Source organism: Jaculus jaculus, chromosome 7 (genome assembly GCF_020740685.1).
Source record: "Jaculus jaculus isolate mJacJac1 chromosome 7, mJacJac1.mat.Y.cur, whole genome shotgun sequence".
Classification (NCBI taxonomy): Eukaryota; Metazoa; Chordata; class Mammalia; order Rodentia; family Dipodidae; genus Jaculus; species Jaculus jaculus.
Window position 1 is genome coordinate 116860079 of NC_059108.1, and position 22129 is coordinate 116882207.

The 22129-nt window shown below is 41.6% G+C and overlaps 1 protein-coding gene across 3 annotated transcripts in view; it reads left to right on the forward strand.

Moving 5' to 3' along the window:
* Syt16 (synaptotagmin 16) overlaps window positions 1-22129 on the forward strand; it is a 327748-nt gene that overhangs the window by 301545 nt on the left and 4074 nt on the right. For all 3 annotated transcript variants that reach the window (XM_045155281.1, XM_045155280.1, XM_004649246.2), the window contains exons 5-6: window positions 1961-2401; window positions 5326-5515. In XM_045155281.1, the coding sequence (XP_045011216.1) occupies window positions 1961-2401; window positions 5326-5515 (631 nt within the window). The remainder of the gene's footprint in view (window positions 1-1960; window positions 2402-5325; window positions 5516-22129) is intronic.

Here is a 22129-nt window from a genome sequence, read left to right on the forward strand (position 1 = left end):
TTGTGGATCATCCTCATTTTACTACTGAGGAAAATGAACATGAAAAAGGTTAAATAATTTGTTCAATGTCATAGAGCTTGCAACTGGCAGATCTGGGCTTCTTAGAATGTTTGATTATACATATTTATGCAGTTTTCCTGGGACTCTGGGAAAATGCCATTAATGAAGGTACATTTTGAGGCATGTTATTGTAAGTTTTTTTTTTTTTTTTTTTTTTTTTTTTTGGTTTTTCAAGGTAAGGTCTCACTCTAGCCCAGGCTGACCTGGAATTCACTATGGAGTCTCAGGGTGGCCTTGAACTTACAATGATCTTCCTATCTCTGCCTCCCAAGTGCTGGGATTAAAGGCGTCCGCCACCACGCCCAGCTCTATTGTAAGTTTTTTTTAAACTTTTTTTGTTTATTTATTATTTATTTATTTATTTGAGAGCGGCCGAGAGAGAGAGAGAGAATGGGCACGCCAGGGCCTCCAGCCACTGCAAACAAACTCCAGACGCATGCGCCCCCTTGTGCATCTGGCTAACTTGGGTCCTGGGGAGCCGAACCTCGAAATGGGGTCCTTAGGCTTCACAGGCAAGCGCTTAACCGCTAAGACATCTCTCCAGCCCTGTTGCTGTAAGTTTTAAAGTGATCTCTGAATTAGCAAAGTCTAGTGTTCAGTCCCACAGATAACTGATTTACAACAAGAGTTGGTTCATTTTGAAAGCAATTGAGTTACAGGCAAGAGTCACGGCTTCAAAGGAAAGTTAGAAATTGTACTAATATTATTTATAGTTTGTTGGTATGGTAGTTCAAGATGGCAGATACAATTCAGGGCAGTTTTCCCAGTGAGGGCGTCAGACATGAATGGCTACAGTGAAGATACTGGGAGTGCTGTTCTAGAAAGAGAAACATATTTGGAAAGGGACAGCAGGAGGCCAGTGATGGGAGTTGATACAGAATCTGGCCCAACGCCAGAATTTTCACACTTGTTCAAAGCTCACAGCCCTACCCTATTAAGAAGGCAAGGCACATACTAGTGTGCACTTTCCACCAGCTAGAAAACTCTAAGACTGGGCTATTTGGCCAGGGCAAAAAAAAAAAAAAAAAAAAAAAAAGGTTAGCAAGTGGCAGAGTGTTGGTTTTAATGTTCAGGCTCCAGATCCAGTCTTGTGTTTGTGCCATGTGGCTGCTGTGAATGCTCACCCTAACCTGTGCTTTTTAAGGTACCATCTGTGACTAATGTCCCTTGCAAGCATTTTAGGACTTCCAACTCTCAGCCCCATGAGAATTTTGGGATGATTCGCGTCTACATTTAAATTGGAGACGCTCAGGCCTAAATCTTTTCTTCTAGAAAGACTGAAAATATGCTGAAGGATCAGCTGTCTGGGTCCTCCTCCTGCCTTTAGGATTTAAAAAAATATTTATTCGTTCTTTTGACAATATATTATATAATGTATTTTGGTCATATTCACTACTATAACCCTTTCTCATCTCCTTCCCACTGAACCTGTTCTTCCCGATATCCATTGAGATTTTTGTCTGTCGGAGGGTTCTGTTCTGCAGAGAACAGATGTAGGCATAGTGTTCACTCCTGGCGATCCAAGGAAAAGTTGTCTGTTGCCATTTGCATGTATGGCTTAACTGTAGACTCACTATCTCAGTTGATTTCAATGATAGTGGGAAATCATGGTTTTTGAGAGGAAGTGTATATAAAAACAATTTGCAGAATACAAATGTGGTATTTATTCATTCCCAAAACCTTCACAAAGGCTCACCATATGTCAAGCACTGCACCCTCCAACAATTCTCAGTGTTGTGGACAGAGATCAGTAAACAGACCTTTCCAACACAGAAGGTCACGAGCTGGCAGTCGGATAGCATGGGATGCTGAAGGAACACCAAGGGGCACTGACTTGCCAAGATGTGATTAGGCATGATCATTTATTTCCATTCCTCATCTCTCCTTCTGCTTGTAACAGGAGCAGAATGGGACAAATCTGCAGGTGCCACCCAGGATCTTGGAGCCCATCTCAAAGTGTGGTGACTTAGATGTCATCTTTGAATACAGAGCTGTGACCCAGAAGCTCACGGTGACCATTGTGAGAGCGCAGGGCCTTCCGGATAAGGACCGATGTGGCATCAATTCCTGGCAAGTTCACGTAGTGCTGCTGCCCAGTAAGAAACAAAGGGGCAGGACGAACATACAGAGAGGACCCAACCCTGTCTTCAAAGAGAAGGTCACCTTCACCAAGGTGGATCCCAGAGATATGGCTACCTGTGCTATCCGTTTCCGCCTGTATGCTGCCCGTAAGATGACCCGAGAAAGAATGATGGGAGAAAAGCTGTTCTACCTCAGCCACTTGCACCCAGAAGGGGAAGTGAAAGTTTCTCTGGTTCTGGAGCCAAGAAGTAATATAAGCGTGAGTATGTTAAATGGGGCTGCTAATGATGCAGCGTGTTCAAAGACCCAGGATTGTCAGCCCTTGATTTAGTACATTCAGCTTATAAATTTACAAGCTTTAATTTGATTTTCCATTTGGCTCTCCTTGTCCTTATAAGCCATGATTTGCACTTCATGGTACAGTGGGTCTTTCATGCCTGTCTTCCTGATAACTTGATGGATATATATATTTTTGTCCATCTTAGGAAGTGACAGTGGCACGGTGATAGAAGTTATGCAAAAATCTGGAGAGGTGGCTGGGCTTTTGGGGTTAGTTGATAAGTAGTCCAACCCCTTTTGCCCCCATGATGTATTATGGTGATCCTTAGAGATGGCATTTTATTGTGCTTCCTTTGACTTGAGACAGAGTCTCGGTAGATAATCCAAGGAGGCCTCAAACCAAACTCACTGTGGTCCCAGTCTGGCTTCCAACTCATGATCCTCCTGCCTCAGCTTCCTGAGTGTTGGGATTACCGGTGTGCACCGCCATATGTGGCCCCCAGAGAGTGCGCTTTCAGGACAAGGCTCTTAACAATGTGCAGGAGCAGCCCTACACTCAGGCCACTTTGGGGTCCTTCCAGTTTTATGACTGGACTCCTCCCTTAGGCCTTATTCCTCTTCCTATCTCACTTACCTAAGGAAAGACACCAGAGCTTATTCGTCTACAAGTTGAGCAGCCCTGTTATTGCTGTGGGTTAAATGTCATCTAGCCTGATGATCTCCTTTTTTAGAAATCATGTTAGTAGATCATACAGCCAAGGGCTAATTGGGCCAATCAGTTATTTATTCGAAGATGCTCTCCAAGAAGTACTGCAGAAGCCAAGGGGAGGCAGAAACAAACCAAGTAGCTGTTGTCCCCCAGGTTTATGGAAAACAAGGTGCCAATAGACTCCAGAAACGCTGGAAGCCAAGAGAGAAAATGCTCTAGGCAGCTGCCTGTTTAGAAGGGCTAGGGTGGATGGTATCTTTTTGAGATGATAAAACAATGAGTTCAAGCATTTGAGGGAATAAAACTGGTAAAATATTGTTCCTGGATTCCCAAGATAGAGGAAGAGGCGCATGTAGGCATGGTAGGAGAGCTAGCCATGTTCAAGGAATAACCCAGGAGCCAGGAAGCTGGGGGTAGTGATGGGAGATCTGTCCACCTGAAGTTTTACTGATGATTCCACATCTTCAGATTGGAAATTTATGATTTTGATTTTTGCTTCCCTAAATCTATACCACCTGCTGTTTTCCCAGAGCTGTCTGAAATTAAGTTTGTCCTTTCAGTTGGCAGGGCCAAAACTGTAGAAATCATCCACGACTTCTCTTTTCTACCTCCAAGCTAGAAGTTCTCTTCAAATACAACCAGACCCTGGTTGTCTTCTGATTTATTGAAATAGCCTCCTGTTGGTGGCCTCCCGGCTTCTGTTGAAAACACAAGCCAAGTGATGCCTTACCTCTGTCCAAATCTATCTGTCTTAAGCTCCAGGAATACTTCAAGTGTTCTTGGAATCATGGAGAACAGAGACCAGAGGCAGTCAAAAGGGCCCTGCTCTGTAGAGTACAGGAATGTGTTCACACCTGCACTTCTCCATATCAGGTCCTGTGCCGTGTGCTGAGGGTGCAGGCTGAATAGAGAGAAGGAGCCAGTGTGAAGGAACTTTGAAGGAGGAAATTCCTTTATTTAGTAGCTGTTGTTGAATGTGACTCAGAATTTGTTGGGGCAGGCCAGCCGAGCACTGATTGGACCCATAGTCGGAGGTTCCATAGAGGCCCAGAGTCGAGGGAGGAGAGGAGGGCGTGACCTTCAGCTGAAAGGAAGCAAATATTTCATTGATGGGTTTTTAGTGTCTAGACAGCAGACCCTGGAATCCCCCACACACACCCCATTTTAACCAGAAGCCCTTCTGCTTGCGAACTATGTTCCATACCAGCCTAAGATGCTTACCGAGATACCCAAACCTTGGTAAAAAGACTAATTCCCCAGAGACATGCAGAATATTTGATTTCTTATGTTGGCTGTACCTACTGGATTCCCAGTAAAAAGCTTTAGAGGATGACTCCTGACATTGAGATAAAGAGTTCGGGCCTGGCCTCCGTGCACTCGTCTGGTGCAGGAGCTGTGATTGGGGGCACTGGCTGGCATGCTTCCTTCAGTTTGCTGCCTACTCCTCAGTAAGATCACACCGTCCTGCTGTACCTGGTGTGTAAAGATGGTGCTCAGAAATGTGCACATGCATATGCGTGGCAGCCTGGCTCTTTCCTGGGCTCACCTGCTGCCTGCTAGTTCACCGAGACCCACAGTTCCCATGCTTGCTTCTTTATTGAATGGCTGAAGTGCTCATTTTCAATGTAATTGATTTCTCTAGGAGGCAAAATTTAGCATCTGGTACATACCTCCCAATCTGAAGAAACAGAATGAGAGGCCACGTGTTCTATGTGCTGGTCAATATCTAGTGGTTATTTCTTTATCTTTGAGACAGAGCACCTCCTGTGTGGCTGAAGTCAACAGGAGGGTGCTGAGAGCAGCAACAAAACTCGGGCCTGGAGGGATGGGGGTCCACAGAAGCATTCAGGCACAAATTACCCAGGAGGGAATTTGGTTCTATATTAAGTGTATCATTAGCACTGCATGCATCTTAGAAGGTTTGATTTACACTAGTAATAACATCATTGTCCGTTTTGTCTTTAGAGAGGAAATAGTGAATGAGACAGCTCTTGGAACAAATATGTCAGCTAATACCACAGGGCACCTCCCCCATGGCATTGCTCCCTGCTGCATTGTAATTCACACTGAGTGCCTGTCAGTAATCTTTGGCAGTCATTGAGACTGGGTCGCAGTTTCACCAAACATAATATCGGCTTTCTCTCCAAGAGGAATGTGGCATGGGCCAATGGGTTCTTTGTGTTCTTCCCCTCCAGAGTGGAGAGTCCCCGCTCAGCCCATCTGTGGTTTCTCACAGTGATAGTGCTTCGTCCACGCAGTCGCTGGCTCATGGAGGGGTGCCAGAGCTGTTGGTGGGGCTGTCTTACAATGCCACAACAGGGCGATTATCTGTGGAAATGATCAAAGGCAGCCATTTCCGCAACCTCGCTGTTAACCGAGCTCCTGGTAAGTGTGTGTCTGCTGCCCCTGCTCTGGTCTCTCCAGAGGCAAGTAAAAAGCTGTGGGTCTGCTTTCATCTTAAGTCTTTAACTTTTCTGGTTAAAGAATAGACTTGGTACAGATTAGGCAAGTCTTACAAGGTAGCACCTCTGCAGTTCTTAATGTCATTCTATTTAATTAGACTGAAGGCTTCTGTGATACCTAGATGCATCTTAACATGGAATAGAAATGGTTTGTGTGTCTATACTATTCAAGGAAAAAGAATGAAGTCTCTTTGGCAAGGTAATCTGTATGAACAGTTAAAAGCTGCCAATATCTCTCTGGCCTTCCACTTTTTAAAAAGACAGAGTTCTGACTTTGGAGGGAGGCAGATCTGGGATTCATTGCTAGCTCGACTCTCCACCCACTAGTTTTGTTCTGATCTTGTGCATTAATCTTTCTGAACCCCAGTTAACTTATCTGGAATAAAAGATGTTAATCAATAAAGATAGTTTTGTAGGAGTGTTGAGGGATTTTTAGTAATTAAATGAGTGAGGTTTAGCCCAGTGACTGACACATGGTAAGTACACAAGAAATGTTAGTAGTTATGGTGATGGGTAACGGTGAAGGGGCTAGACCTTGGGCAATGCAGGACCATCTCACCAGGAGAGATGACCATTTCTGAGGTCACCACTAGAAACCTGCTCAAGACACACTCACTAACATGGCTGTCATCCAGGGTTCAGAAAGGTAGTTTCAGAGAGCTGCTGCCACCAGCTGCCTCAATAGCTTCTCAACCCAGGAAGTTGGGTATTGAGCATTGAAATAATAAAGTTAAAAATTTAGCTTGCTTCTTATGATCTCGTCTGTCTGAAAAAAAAAAAAAAGAGAGAGAAGCTTGAGAAAATGCAAGTAGAAAGTATCTCACTTCTGCCTTGTAGACCTCACACAAATACTACTTAGAGGAACAAAATTCACATTCTAAATGCTAGTTGCATGGGAGTCTGAGCCACGTTAAATCTCTGGCCTTTCATGAACAGGAAGGTAAGTTAGAAGTGGGTAAAGGGGAGAGAAAGGAATCTGCATAGCCCAGACACAAAAGTCCCACTGGAAGAAGGATGGTCAATGAGCCCTGGCTTCACGTGGCAGCCACCTGGGAAGAGGCAGGTGAAGGAATAGATAAAGGTCATCTCCCACAACGAAATCTCAGGCTCTCACTGTTCACTGTGCTTCAAACTACCAAACATCCATTGTACGTAGGCATCTTGTTAGTCCAACTGTATTAGAGCCATTGGAGCAAGTTAAGAAGGAAAGACCGAGCACTCTGGGTAACAGACCAGGTGCACAATCCATATTCCACATTACCACTCAGAGCTGAGCGAGAGCTATGTAGAATATAGGAAAGGTAACAGTTACTCATTGCCCAGCCTGAGTCTCTTTGCTTTCTACAGTAGCCCAGCATTTGCCCAGGTCCAGATCTACGACTACTTCTTCAGAGCTTTGGTAAGTTCTGAACAGTAGTTTATGACTAAGAAGGAGATGCAGAGAAGGATGGAGGTGTGGACTACACAGACATGGGCCTATGCAAGTCCAAGCTGGAAAGCTGTTACTTGTGTCCAGGGAGGCAGCAGCCACTGCCAAGGAGGCATACAGCATGGTGTTAAGAAGGCCATCCCAAGTGTTCGGATCCTGTGTCCTCATCTAGTCACAGGAGGTAGGGATATCTCACAGAGAGCTGTGGCGATGAGAGTAGGACTCCTGTATATTCATGTCAGAGAAGCATGCCAGAGAGGAAATCCTTATAATGAGTATTTATAGCTCTTTAGGAAAAAAAAGAAGAGAGTCCTGACTTAGAAATTGATGTGATTCCAGACATTAAAGACAGTGTGGCATTTAGTACATGGTTTGTTGTAGATGTAGTGTTACAGTTTCACCTCAACCTTCAACATGACTGAGAGGTTGCATCTTTGCAAGCACAGTATTAGAAAGCAGTGCCGTTGTAAGGCTATTCATTAAAACAGAAACCCAGCAGTGAAGACAAAAGGGTTTTTGTCTCTGTAAAAAGCTGGTAGTTGAGGAAAAGCCAATTTAATTAGGAGGGGATGAGAAGTAAAGTTCCTTTGTGGAGCTTCTGAAAGGGCCCTCTGAGTGCCTTCAAGGCTGGCGATGCTGACAATGCTGGTGCTTCACGAGGGCACTACCACCACTGTGGCAGTGGTCTGGCAAGCTCGTGATATACTTTTTTTTAAAGATTTATTTATTTATTTATTAGAGACAGCGAGAGGGAAGGGGAGAGAGAGAGAGAGAAAGAGAGAATAGGTGCACCATTGCAAAGGAACTCTAGACACATGCACCCACCATGTGCATCTGGCTTATGTGGGACTTGGAGAATCCAACCTGGGTCCTTAGGCTTCGCAGGCAAGCCCTTTAACCACTAAGTCAACTCTCCATCCCAGTGATACACTTTTTATTTGTTTGCTTATCCATTTATCACATGTGTGTATCTGTGTGGTGTATATACGTGTGTGTGTGTGTTTGGGTGTGAATGCACGTGTGATATTGAGTGTCTTAGTCGCTCCCCACCTTACATGTAGTATGTATGTATGTATTGTGTACTAGTATGTGTGGCAAAGTGTGGGGTTGGTGTGTGTAGATGCATGTACCCATGTGTGCAGAGGTCAGAGGAGGAAGAGAGGTCATGTATTCTTCTTTATCACTCATCCTCATACTTTCTTGAGACAGAGTCTCCCATTGAACCCAGAGATGCCATGGTGTATTTTTCTTCCCAGTCAGGCCGGATGACAAGGGAACCCGCCTCCTCTGATCTCTGCTGATCATGGAACTGGAGTTATAGGTGTATGTGGCTGTGTTTGCCTGGTTACATGGGTTCTGGGAAATCAGAGTCAGGACAAGTCAGGCCCTTATGCTTTGTAGCACACTTTCCCACTGAACCATCTTGCCAGCGAATTACTTTTTTGAGGTAGGGTTTCACACTGAACCCAGAGCTCACTCATCCATTCAAGTAGACACGCGAGTCAGTAAGCCCCAGGGATTCTTTCATCTCTACCTTTCCAGAGCTTAGAGTACAGGTATGCACACCAACATCTTTTTAAAAATTATTATTATTTTTTTTGGTGGTGGTGGTGTAGTTTTTGACGTGGGTACTGGGGATCTGAGCTCAAGTCCTCATGCTCACATGACAAGAACTTCACCCACGGAGCCATCTCCCCCAGCCCATACTTTGAGGCAACTAAGCAGAGTTGAAAGAAAGAGGATGAGAAGGAAAGATGGGAGTCAGAGAATGAATGAGCTATAAGTGGGACGTGGAGGAGGAAGAATGCTGGGCGTACTGTTGCCCTCAGTGGGGGAAGGCAAGTGGTATTCTACAGCCTGTTTCATTGGCCACTTGAGGGTATGCCACCTAGGGGAAAGGCCTGCCTTGGAAACTAATAAAATACTCTATATGAGGGTCTCAGCTCAGTTGTACCACCCCCTCTATCAAATGAGAACATCAGCCCTGGTTGGTGCATGGTTATGATGATTGTAGAAACAGCAGCAGCACTGAGGAGGGTATGAAGTAAAATAACCGGAGCCTGACAAAAGGGTTTTCTAGCTTTCTGAGAACAGAGACAACATATATGAGATTTATAGTGATAATTTTTAGAGCATGTTCAGTTTACTAACATGTTTATAGTTCGATCATAATCCTCTTCCATTACCTTCTCTTGGGCCCCCTCCCTGTACCCCTTCTTCTTCCTAACGAGTCCCTTTTCTATTTTGGTGACTTTCTTCTTTCTTGTGTGTGATGTGATCCACAGAGTTCAGTTAGGGTTGCCTACATAGACATGGGTTGGAGATTATTTACCTGAGCATGTGGATCCTACCAGTGGCTATACAATGGCAGAAAAATGGATCCTACTTCCCTGACCACCATTAAATGCCTATAACTTCCCAAGGAGTGATAGAGGCCTCATGTTCTTCATCTCCCATAGCACCATGTTTTGAGTGTCTTGTGCAGGTTCTAACAGTCACTGTGAGGTCATGAATTCAATGGCCATGTCATACCTGGATGACTGAATTCCATAGCAGTCCTCCCCATTCTCTGGCTTGTACAGGTTTTTTTCCTACCCTCTCTTCTGCTGTGTTCCCTGAACCTTGGAGGGAGTGATAATGCGTCTCATTTAGCACTGGGCACTCCAAAAGTGAGGAGCTTTTGTCTTATAATGTATCACGAAACAAAAGATAATTTTGAGCTTGCCAAATTGACCTTGTCAGATGGGTATTCTGATATCTTATACTTTTCTTTTGGACCAAGATAGGATAGTTCAAGAAAAGAGTAGATGACATTCTTTCTTGGGCCCTTAGAAGTAATAAACTGTGGAGCTCTAATGCTTCTGAGGTAAAATATTTGGAAGAGGATTTAGGGGACAGGCTTTGCTCTGATAAGTTAATGGGAACAATTGTGGAGACGTGTCTCCTAACCATGACCCACCCATACCAACCAGACTGACTACAGTCTCTATGTCCTGCCTTTCCATCTGAATGGCTAAAACCAGAAAGGCTAAAGAGGATGTAGAGACTGTGCTCTTGGTGGGAGTGTAGAATAGAGTGAAATTTTTGGAAATGATGATGTGCACTGAGATTCTAGCAGTTCCATTAGTAGCATTAACGTATAAATCAAAACCAACAAAAATGTTCAGTTATGCCCATAACACCTGTATATATAATGACAAAAATGAAAGGGGGCCCTAATGTTAATTCATAGGAGAGTGGATATATGAACTAGGATGTCTTTATATGATGGGATACTATTCATCACTATTCATAGTCTTAATGTTAGGCTGCCTTAAAAATTTCTCCACCAATCAAATTAATCCATCTTGTAAAAAAATGCCTTTATTTTTTTTGATATGCAGAGAAAGAAAGAGAGAGATTAGGCATGCTAGGATGTCTAGCTGCTTCAAACAAACTCCAGATGCATGTGCTACCTTGTGCATCTGTCTTACATGGGTCCTAGGGAAGTGAACCTGCATCCTTTGGCTTTGTAGGCAAGCACCTTAACCAGCCACCTCTCCAGCCCAATCCATTTCTTTGTAATTCAGTCTTATTCAAAAATTTCAGAACACAGGAAAAATATAGCCAGTTTCTTTATCAGAATGTAATACAATGGCCTGTAGTGCAATTCACAACAGTGTTCCCTTCTGAAACGTCACAAGCTAGATCTTCCCTGTTGGCATTCTGATAGGCATTCTGATGTTCATTCTCACCAGAATCACCCATTAAGTTTAGCATTGAGTTTGTCTATCCCACAACTCCAAGGTGTGTAACATTCTCAGTACAGAGCTGTGAACCACCTGCACAGGGGTTTCAAAGAGACAGCCCCATGTCTTGGTAGCAGCTTTCTGAATTAGTTACTTTTCTCATTCCTGTAATCGAATACCTACCTGACAGAAACAACTTAAGGGAGGAGAGTTTTGTTTTGGCTCACAGTCAGGAGGTTCAGTCTGGCTGGGAGAAGTTTGTAGCCACAGTGGCACAAGCATTAAGTGGCTCAGTGGCTTCTTACTTAGCACTCTCCAGGAAGCAATGAGAACAAAGGTAGGACTGGTCTGTAACCCTCTAGACTTGCTCCTATGGCTGACCATATGCCTGCCAGCTAGGCTCCATGTCAAGAAGGCTCCATATCATCTCAAAACAGTTCTACTAGCTCATATACCAGTATTCAAACACATTAGTAGGGGATGCTGCACATCTATACTATGACATTTATGGTCTCCATAAATCACACCCCTCTTCAAGAGAATGGCTATATTTCTTTTTCTCCAGCTTGAACCATTTCTCTGATCATCTTAATATTGTTAAATAGATCTATCCATCATCTCTCTGTTAATCAATCAACCAGTTACCATTCATCTATCTTTTGGTGAAAATACCCATTTATCAAGTTCTTTGGAGTCATATAGATGGCCTAGGGAAGTTAAATAGGCTATTTAAAAATTAGTGAAACTGGCTCATATGGCCTATTTATAAGCACTATTTAAATGAGGTAACAATTTGAATAAATCTTAGCCTGCATCAAACAATATGCAGCACACTTGTCACTTCTAATAAAATCTCATTTAGCATGTGTTTACTAGTCTTGAATATTGTTATTATTAAGATGGTAAAAGCTGGTTTATAACTCTACTGATAGCAAAGGATGATCTATCTGTAGGTCCATGATGGGTAAACAGGGGAACAAAACAGTGTCTGGTAGCCATCTGAAATCCTGATGTGCTTTACAAATACATTTGAAAAAGCTATCAATAATAATAAGAAACATTTGATTATCCTTTGAATTTGTTTTCATGGAAAACCATTTCAGTTACAGTTTAGTGGCTCTGTTCTGCTTTTATGCTGGGCTTGCCATCCAATTACTACATGGCCTCAGAATTTGATTTAACCTTTCTGAATTTCATTTCCTTCTCTATTAAATGAGTTAATGAGGGAATGTTACAGACACACACACATACACACACTCACACACACACTTTTTTTGTGGTAGGTGGCTCACTCTCTAGGCAGGCTGGCCTGGAATTCACTATGTAGCCTCAGAGTGGCCTTGAACTCAGAGCAATCCACCTACCTCTGCCTCCTGAGTGCTGGGATTAAAGGTGTGTCACCACACCCAGTTTATAATTTTTTAAGTCAGCTATTCCGTTGACATCTTCTTGTTCCCTAACTTCCTCTCTGCTGTTCCTCCTTCTGTAGTGTGTTACCACATTGTGTACACATGTGTATGTAGACATACATAATGGTGCTTGTCAAAAGCTATCATTAAGATGTCCCCTCCAGTTAGAAACAGCGAGTGCCCCCACTTCTCAGCACGAGCATGATTAGCCACATGTGATAATTACAACCCAAATGATAATACTTAACAGCAGCAGCATATTAACCTTGTTAGGCACCCACAATAGCAGAGTCTAGAGGAAGGAAAAGCAAGTGGAGCTGCCTCATGCTTAGTGTGAAGAGCAAGGGAAATGCTGAGGGTACAACTGACAAATGGAGTGCAGGGGAAAAGGAATTAAAAATTGACAAACACATATGGGATACAAGACCTTTAAAAAGCAGTTAAATGCAGTGTCTTCATAGTCACTGTGACCTCATAATTATGGTCAGCACCTCATAATTATGGTCAGCTTATATGAAGATTTAGATAGGTACTAACTTATGAAGGGCATATATAAAATTTCTATAAAAACTCACTCAATTCTCACATTAATAAAAGTCAGAAAAACCTTAAAAGCAATAGGGAAAAAAAGACAGCATGGTATGTGAATTATATCAGAATAAATGTCCTTAAAAAGCAAGGCCAGGGCTGGAGATTTGGCCTAGTGGTTAAGTGGTTGCCTGTGAAGCCTACAGACCCCAGTTTGAGACTGGATTCCCCAGGACCTACATAAGCCAGATGCACAAGAAGGCACATGCATTTGGAGTTAGTTCACAGTGGCTGGAGGCCCTGGCACACCCATTCTCTCTCTCTCTCTGTCTCTTTGTCGTTCTCAAATAAATAAAAATAAACAAAAATTTAAAAAGAATAAATCTTAAAAAGAAAACAAGGCCAATTATAGAGAAACAAGAACCAACTTAGAATAGACTTCTCATAATAGCCAGAGGACAATGGAACAATAATATCACAGTCTTGAGAGATAAACACTCAGTTTATCAGCTTTTTTTGCTTTAATAAAACTTTTTGAAAAAAATTATTTATTTACAATCAGAGAGAGAGGTAGAAGAGAGGCAGAGAGAGAGAATGGGCACACCAGGGCCTCCAGCCACTGCCAGCAAACACCAAATGTATGTGCCACTGCATCTGGCTTTATGTGGGTACTGGAGAATCAAACCTGGGTCGTTAGACTTTTCAACAAGTACCTTAACCACTGAACCATCCCTCCAGCCCCCTTAGCTTGCTTTCTGAGTGAATAAAAGCAATTGATTTTCTATGAAATTTGAAAGGATTTAAATCACTGAAAGAAATATTTCATAATTTATTTCAAGAATGATTTGAGGGCTGGAGAGATGGTTTAGTGGTTATGGCACTTGCCTGTAAAGCCCAAGGACCCGACCCCAATTTGATTCCCCAGGGCCCACATAAAGCTAGATGCATAAGGAGTGCTTGTGTCTGGAGTTTGTTTTTAGTGGCTTCAGGCCGTGGTGCACCCATTTCTGCCCCCCTCTCTCTCTCTCTCTCTCAAATAAATAAATAAAATATTTTTAAAAAATATTGGGGCTGGAGATATGGCCTAGTGGTTAAGGTATTTGCCGATGAAGCCTAAGAACCTAAGTTTGATTCCCCAGTACCCACGTCAGCCAGATGCACATGGTGGTGTTCATGTCTGGAGTTCATTTGCAGTGAGTGGCTTGAGGTCCTGACATGCCCATTCTCTCTATCTGCCCCTCATTCTCTCTAATAAATAAAATATCTAAAAAAGAATAAATTCAAATTTTAAGGAAGTAGCACAGGCAAGAAAGAGTAATGAATAAAGGAAGTGTTCTTTTCCCCCCCTGTACTCTAGTGGTTTCAGATTTCAAGGTTTGTACTGAAATCTTTGATTCATGTGGTGTGATTTGTGTGTGTGTCACTATGGCTGTGTGCATGATACAGTGTGCGGTGGAGATCAGAGGACAACCTCAGGTTTGTCTTGCCTTCTACCTCATTTGAGGCAGGATCTCTTATTTTTCACTGTCATGTATTTCAACCTCCAATTTCTCCATAGCATTCTGGGGATATGAACTCAGGTAGTAAAGCTTGCACAGCACGAGATTTTAGCCGCTGAACGAGCCCTTAGCCGGCGTGGACCCATTGTGGACTGATGTTTGAACAGGGTAAGAGATGGATATCTAATGTCATTTTTTTTAGTATGTGGATATCCAGTTTGTTGAAGAGGCAGTCTTTGATACGATGTACATTTTTACTATCTTTGCAAAAAAAAAAAAAAAAAATCCAGGTAGTAGCTGTGTGAGTCCTTTATCTGATTCCACTGCTCTGCATGTTTGTTTTATGCCCGTCCCATCATGCTGCTCTTGTCACTGTGGCTCTGCAGTATAACCTGAAATCAGATCTGATGATACTTCCAGCATTGTTCTTTTTGCTTAGGACTGCTTTTGAAAATTAATAAAAATGTTGAAAATACATTGAAGAGATATCAGAGAATATTGTAAAAGTAAATTTAGTAAGCAATAGAAGAGATTATTTTAAGCTGAGGGCAAGTGTCAAGGAAAAAAATTGAAGCATTAGGGAGCTATGTGTATGTGGAATCAGGCAAATCCAGGCTTACTCGATGGGCAATCTCTCTGTATCTTTTGCCCAATTCTGTCATAAACCTAAAAATATTCTCTAAAAATAAAACTATTAAAAATTAAGAGTTTAGGAAAATGGGAGAATAGAAATATTAGTCTTAGAAATCAAATCAAGTGTGCACACTAAAGTTTTAAACTTGGCTTTCAAACCAATATGGAGAATCAGAAAGAATAAATAAAATTTAACCTACGCAATAGAAAAGAAAAACATAACAAATGCAGAACAAATAGCAAAACTAAAATAGTAATATAAACCAAAATATATCAATAGTCATAGTAGCTATTAAAGCAAAACATTGCCATGTAAAAGATAATATATGATTAATATTTTTCTATTCCTTCCCATCTCTCACTGTACCCTTTCTTCACACTCCCTCAGATACTCTGCAGGATCTGCTTAGCTTCATCATATATAAGGGGGGGGGCACAAATTACTAACAAATTTGGCTTAGCTTAAGATGCAAGGATGATTTAACACTGGGGAAATCTGCTTGTATAATTGACATTAACTGATTTGTAAGAAAAATGATTATTGATTAATACATGCACATAGGAGTTTTTGAAAAATATTATGATTACCACAATAGATTGAAGTAGAAGATTTTATCTATGACAGAGGGAGAATGAGAATGGACATGTCAGGGCCTATAGCCACTGCAGATAAACTCCAGATGCATGCACCATCAGGTACATCTGGCTTATGTGGGCACTGGGGAGTTGAACCTGGGTCCTTAGGCTTCATAGGAAAGCATATTAACCACTAGGCAATCTCTGATGTAGATGATTTTGATTGAATACACCATTCATTGATAAAAATGCAGCTGTGTAGTACAAATTATGTTAATGGAGAGTCAGCTTTAACAAACCTTGCCATTTCAGTAGCTTAACACAGGTATAGGCAAAAGATCTTGGGCTGGAGAGATGGCTTAGCGGTTAAGTGCTTGCCTGTGAAGCCTAAGGACCCCGGTTCGAGGCTAGGTTCCCCAGGTCCCATGTTAGCCAGATGCACAAGGGGGCGCATGCGTCTGGAGTTCGTTTGCAGAGGCTGGAATGGAAGCCCTGGCGCGCCCATTCTCTCTCTCTTCCTCTATCTGTCTTTCTCTCTGTGTCTGTCGCTCTCAAATAAATAAATAAATAAATTTTTTTTTTTAAAAAAAAAAAGATCTTTTCCTCACAGTTCAAAGTGAGTCAGATGATTTTCTTCTAAGTTCTAGGGACTAAGGACTCAATGAGGCAAAAATACCATATTAGTGCTTTAGAAAGAGAAGAGACAGGATAAGAGTTTTTGCTTAAATAGGAATGGTTAACTATAGATATGATTGAAGATGACAGAACTATTCAAATTCCACTGCTTAGAACTCAGTCATATGGCTCACCCAACTGAAATCTTCTGGGAAGTCTATACCTTTAATTAAATATTCAATATGAATTTATTACTACATTATTTATATGTGGAAGTTTAATAGGTCTTTGTTGTTCAAAGACTTTTAAAATACACATTTAATTGCTTGGAAATTTAGAAACAGTCAAAGACTTCTAACTCTAAAACAGTCTGAATTTTTATATTTTCTTTTTCTTGTACATGCGTTAGTTCTTTTCCCAAGTCTACCTTTCCTCCTTAGACCAAAGTTAGCCAACCAAACTGAACACAGACTTTTAAATTCTAGAGTTTGATTTTTTTTCATCCCAGAACAACAAACATATTAGGCAAATGTTGTTCCATTTTTTTTGGAGAGATACACAGAAAGAATCTGTGCTCCAGGGCCTGAGCCACTGAAATTGGCAAAACTAGACTAGGACCTTGTGAATCTTAAAAGTTTCAGGAACTTCCTGAGACTTGTAAGTTATTTACTTCCTGACCTTTGTGAGTTTTCTTTACTTCCTGAGTCTGAAGGAGACTCCTTCTAGGATGGAATGTCAGTTTGGAGGATATTGTCATTCAACATGTGTGGCAGAGAAGGATTTTTGAGCACTATAGGCAATATTACCCCCATCCTCATCTGCAAATCCCTGCATGAGTTAGAGGTGTTTTTTTTTTTTTTTTTTTCCTGTCTTGTATAGGTAGCACATATTACAGTCTAACTAGAAACTGACAGGCAGGAAATATTTAAGTGAATTCAGTTTTAAGGATTCCTGTTGGTATAGGAAAGATCTTGGGTATACACGGTACTGTATATCAACTAATACAGCATTCAGAAGGAACTTCACTTGAAAGTGGACATTGAAGGCATAGCAAATGACAGAATGATAAAAAATTAAAACCTGAATGGAAGATATGAAATTGACATTTCTAGAAAGTTTGATTGTCTAAATTAAAGTGTAAGAAAGCCTATCAATTGAAAATAATAATATTTGGGCTGGAGAGATAGTTTAGTAGTTAAAGTGCTTGCCTACAAAGCCAAAGGACCTTGGTTCCATTCCCCATTCCTCATGTAAGCCAGGCACACGTGGTGGCACATGCCTCTAGAATTTGCAGTGGCTAGAGGCACTGGAATGCTTATATATACTCTCTCTCTCAAATAAATTTTTTTTGAGGTAGGGTCTCACTCTAGCCCAGGCTGTCCTGGAATTCACTATGTAGTCTCAGGGTGGCCTTGAACTCTTGGAAATTGTAAGAAAAATGTAAGAGAAAAGCAACACTGGACTTGATCTCTACAGACTGTTTATTGAGAGAAACAGCGAGAGGCAGCGGCCTTCCTGTGGGGTGAAGGCTGAAGCCCTGGGCCAGGCTGGGGTGCAAGCTTATAAGGAGGGTCCTAAGAAAAACAGACTGCCACGTGCACATCCAAAGGAAGCAGGTAAGGAACTGTGGTTATCTGTGTCCGTGCTCAGGATTGGCTTTTATAGTCAAATTGTCTAGAGAGGATAACCCACCAAATGGTTTCTGTTCCCTCAAGATTTTCCGAGTTAAGGGAGGTTTATCAATCGGGAGTGGCCTGTCAAGACTGCATGTCTGTGTGACTTCTTTATTGCCTGCTAGTTTTTGGGAGAGTTAATAAACTCTTTTGTTCCCTCTAGTTTTCAGGGAATGCTATTAATCCTTCAGTCTGGACTCTGGATGGATAAAAAAAAAAGACTGGGGAGGTGTGTGGTGTCTAGGGGAGGACTGTGTGGGCTGGAACAAGGGGCAATGACTCGTCTCCAACTACTTCAAGCTGAGGGGAGCGGTAGATCTTTCTGGGTATCCCACACAGCCCTGTGGAGGATGGACGCTCAGGGACTGATACTCAGTGGCCATGAGGAATTCAGTGACTTGTCATTAAGTGAAGGTAAAGATTCTGGGGAAATTCAGTGAGGCATCTGAGTATGCAAGGACCAAAAGAGAAGGTGAACATTATCAGACTCAGGGGATTAAGTACATGTCAGAGACGGAGAAAGAGGCAGAGAGAGGGGGAGAGAGAGAGAATGGGCATGCCAGGGCATCCAGCCATTGCAAACACCAGACGTATGCACCACCTTGTGCATCTGCTTATGTGGATCCTGGAGAATTGAACCTAGGTCCTTTGGCTTTGAAGGCAAGCACCTAATGCTAAGCCATCTCTCCAACCCCCATAGGACTTTTAATATGACCATTTAAGTTTTTTTTTTTTTTTTAACTTCTGCTTTTGTTTTCTTTTTTGTCCCTATGGTTAATTATAAATAGACTGTCTAGATTCTGGTTGTCTGTCTTCCCATTTCCCTGAGTCAGCAGTTTTCCCCCTTTTTTGAATATTTAGAAGGTCGGTTATCCCCCCCTCTTTTTTGAATATTTAGAAGTTCAGTTATATTCATTTCAATTTTTTGACTTTTATGTTATGTTTAGATGAGGTTTAAATAAACACATAAACTCATTAAAAATGAATCTTAAAGCTGGGCATGGTGGCACATGCCTTTAATCACAGCACTTAGGAAGCAGAGGTAGGAGGAGCACTGTGAGTTCGAGGCCACCCTGAGACTACATAGTGAATTCCAGGTCAGCCTGGGCTAGAATGAGACTCTACGTTGAAAAATAAAAATCTTGATTTTGTTAAACATTTAGTTAGTTTTTGTTTTTTTTTTCAGTAGTCAGAGTTTAACAGTAGGAAATATAGGTGTAGCTCAATTTAACTTTGATTTAAATGTGACAATGTAAATAAACTTATCAACTTATTACAAAGAGTAAAGTCTGAAATATATGAACAATTAAAGTGAGAAAAAATATGAAGAATAAAAACTTTTACCACAGTCAACCAAAACCTTCTTCAGTTTGATTCCCATAACCTCTCCATATCATTTTCATATCCTTTTAATAACATACAATCTTTTACTTCATAAAGTCTTTTCTGATCCAGAAACATATATCTTTCTATAGAAGCAAGATTAGATGTCTATTATTGAAGTAAGCATGAACAAACAAGTTAAAAACATAGAGGTTAATTATTTTAAATATATTGGAAACCTGGTTTTAATAATTTAACATCTTAAAATATATGAATATCTGAACACTTAATGACCATAAGTACTGGAACAGTTAATAACCATAAATTTAATATTACGTAAGGACAGACTACATAGAACACATGACATAACATGGTTGGCCAACATTAGACATGACAACATGAAACATGGAGAGACTTCTTTTTTAAGATTTTAGTTGTGTTTTAAATTGGTAAGGACTTAATGGGGCAACAGTCAGTAGTTTGAAATTAAAGTTGATCATTTTTCCTTTGGTAGCTTATAATGAAAAGAAGAAAAAATAAAGGAAAAAAAACTCTATAATGATTTAAATTTTTAGCAAAGAGAAAACTTAGATACCCATATGTAGAAGAAGTTAAAGAGGCCCAGTAAACACAGAAGCTTTTTTAAGAGGGCAGGGTTTGTATTTGATTTAGTGAGATGGCTTGAATTTAAAGTGAGAGAGAGAGAGACCCTGGCAAGTCATAGCCAGATAGCAGAACTCTGTGTGAGAGATAGAGTGTTAGAAGGGGCAGGATTTTAGAGGGTTTTGGTGACAGAGGAGAATTTGGAAGGTAGAACACGAAATACAAAGGGAAGGGCAGGAATGGAGGGCAAAGAAGTCCTAAAGGTAAGGAACCTGGAAGTTATCAAGATCAATAAGAGTCTTAAAATCAAGCCGGGTGTGGTAGCGCTCGCCTTTAATCCCAGCACTCAGGAGGCAGAGGTAGGAGGATCACTGTGAGTTCGAGGCCACCCTGAGACTACATAGTGAATTCCAGGTTAGCTTGGACCAGAGTGAGACCTTACCTTGAAAAAGAAAACAACAACAACAACAACAAAAGAATCTTGAAACCAAAGGTACCAAATTCAGGTCAGTGGTGGCCATTATTTAAGGAATATTGTGACCAAATTTGAACAGACAGCCAGGGTACTTTGGCAGGTAGGAGATCAGGAAATTTGACTTCTTTTAAATTAGCCTTGAGACATGCCAATCAGTGTTTTGGAACAGACAACGTAGAGCCCATTTTGGAGGACAAGGACGAGAGTGGCCAATCCCATCACCAGAGACATCTTCCAGGCTTAGGGAGGGCAAACAAAATCCAAGGATTAGGAGGGATCATCCCCATACTCATAATGCTTGGCTGTCTGGTAGAACAACACATGGGAGGCTTCCAGAGTCTCTGATTGTTCAAGGACTGAAAAGTGAGAAACTCCCAGAGTTTCTGTGGTTTGGGGTGGGGCACCTCTGCCACCGACTGAGAATGATTCCTTGACCTGAAGTTGTAATCTGATGAGAGTGTGGATGCAGCGGATCCCATGGTGAGAGGCCTCTCGTCTGGAGTTCAAAAGCCCAGTGGGAGAGGGTGAGAAGAAGAAGAAAATGCTGAGCATGGTGATGCATTCCTTTAATCCCAGCACTTGGGAGGAAGAGGTAGGAGGATGGCTTTGAGTTTGAGGCCACCCTGAGAATACATAGTGAATTCCAGGTCCACCTGAGTTAGAGTGAGACACTATCTTGAAAACAAAACAAAAAAAAAAAGATGAAGAAAAGGAAGATTCCCCTCCTTCCACCCCCCGCCCAGGTATCAAGCTGGAAAGACTGGAGGTTTCAGGTCACAGGGGGCTGTTTAGTTTGGAGTAGTAAGCACATTGAGTTTTTGTACTCCTGAGGGAGTGAAACATTGGCAGGGAGGTAGAGAGGAGAGGGAAAGAGAATGGGAAGACATGGACCAAAAACTCAGGAGGGCTCTGATCTGAGTCACAGCACCAAAATGTAAAGAAAGCGAAGAGAAAAAAAGAGAACACTGGACTTGATCTCTACAGACAGACTGTTTATTGAGAGAAACAGAGAGGGGCAGCAGCCTTTCTGGGGGGTGAAGGCTGAAGCACTAGACCAGGCTGGGGTACAAGCTTATAAGGATGATCCTAAGAGAAACAGACTGTACCAACTGCAGGTCCAAGGGAAGTCGATAAGGAACTGTAATTATTTGTGTCCTTTCTCAGAATAAGCATTTTAGTCAAATTATCTACTAGATGCCTTCTATTCCATGAAGGTTTTCTGAGTTAAGGGAAGTTTATCAATCCGGAGTAGCCTGTCAAGGCTGCATGTCTGTGTGACTTCTTTATTGCCTGCTAGTTTTAGGGAGAGTTATTAACTCTTTAGTGCCCTCTAGTTTTCAGGGAAGGCTATTAATCCTTCAGAGATCCTTCTACCTCTGCCTCCCAAGTACTGGTATTAAAGGCATGTGCCACCATGCCTGGCTAAACAAAATATTTTTAATAAATAAAAAATAGTAATAGTTGTAAAAAATCAACTGTTTAAATACATTAACAAAACTTGTTTTAAAAAAGGCTTTGAGGGGCTGGAGAGATGGCTTAGTGGTTAAGCGCTTGCCTGTGAAGCCTAAGGACCCCGGTTCGAGGCTCGGTTCCCCAGGTCCCACGTTAGCCAGATGCACAAGGGGGCGCACGTGTCTGGAGTTCATTTGCAAAGGCTGGAAGCCCTGGCGCGCCCATTTTCTCTTCCTCTATCTGTCTTTCTCTCTGTGTCTGTCACTCTCAAATAAATAAATAAATAAATAAATAAATAAATAAATTAATTAATTAATTAATTAAAAAAAAAAAGGCTTTGAGGCCGGGCATGGTAGCATATCCCTTTAGTCCCAGCACTCAGGAGGCTCAGGTAAAAGGATTTCCATGAGTTTGAGGACAGCCTTTTGCTACAGACTGAGTTTGAGGATAGCCTGGGTTAGAATGAGACTCTACATGGAAAAATAAAATGAAGTTTTGCAACATTACTATTACAATGACAATAAATCATTTTAAGATACTAAGGGGTAACATTAATGAAAGACACTAAGAATATTATAGATTAAGTGATAAAAG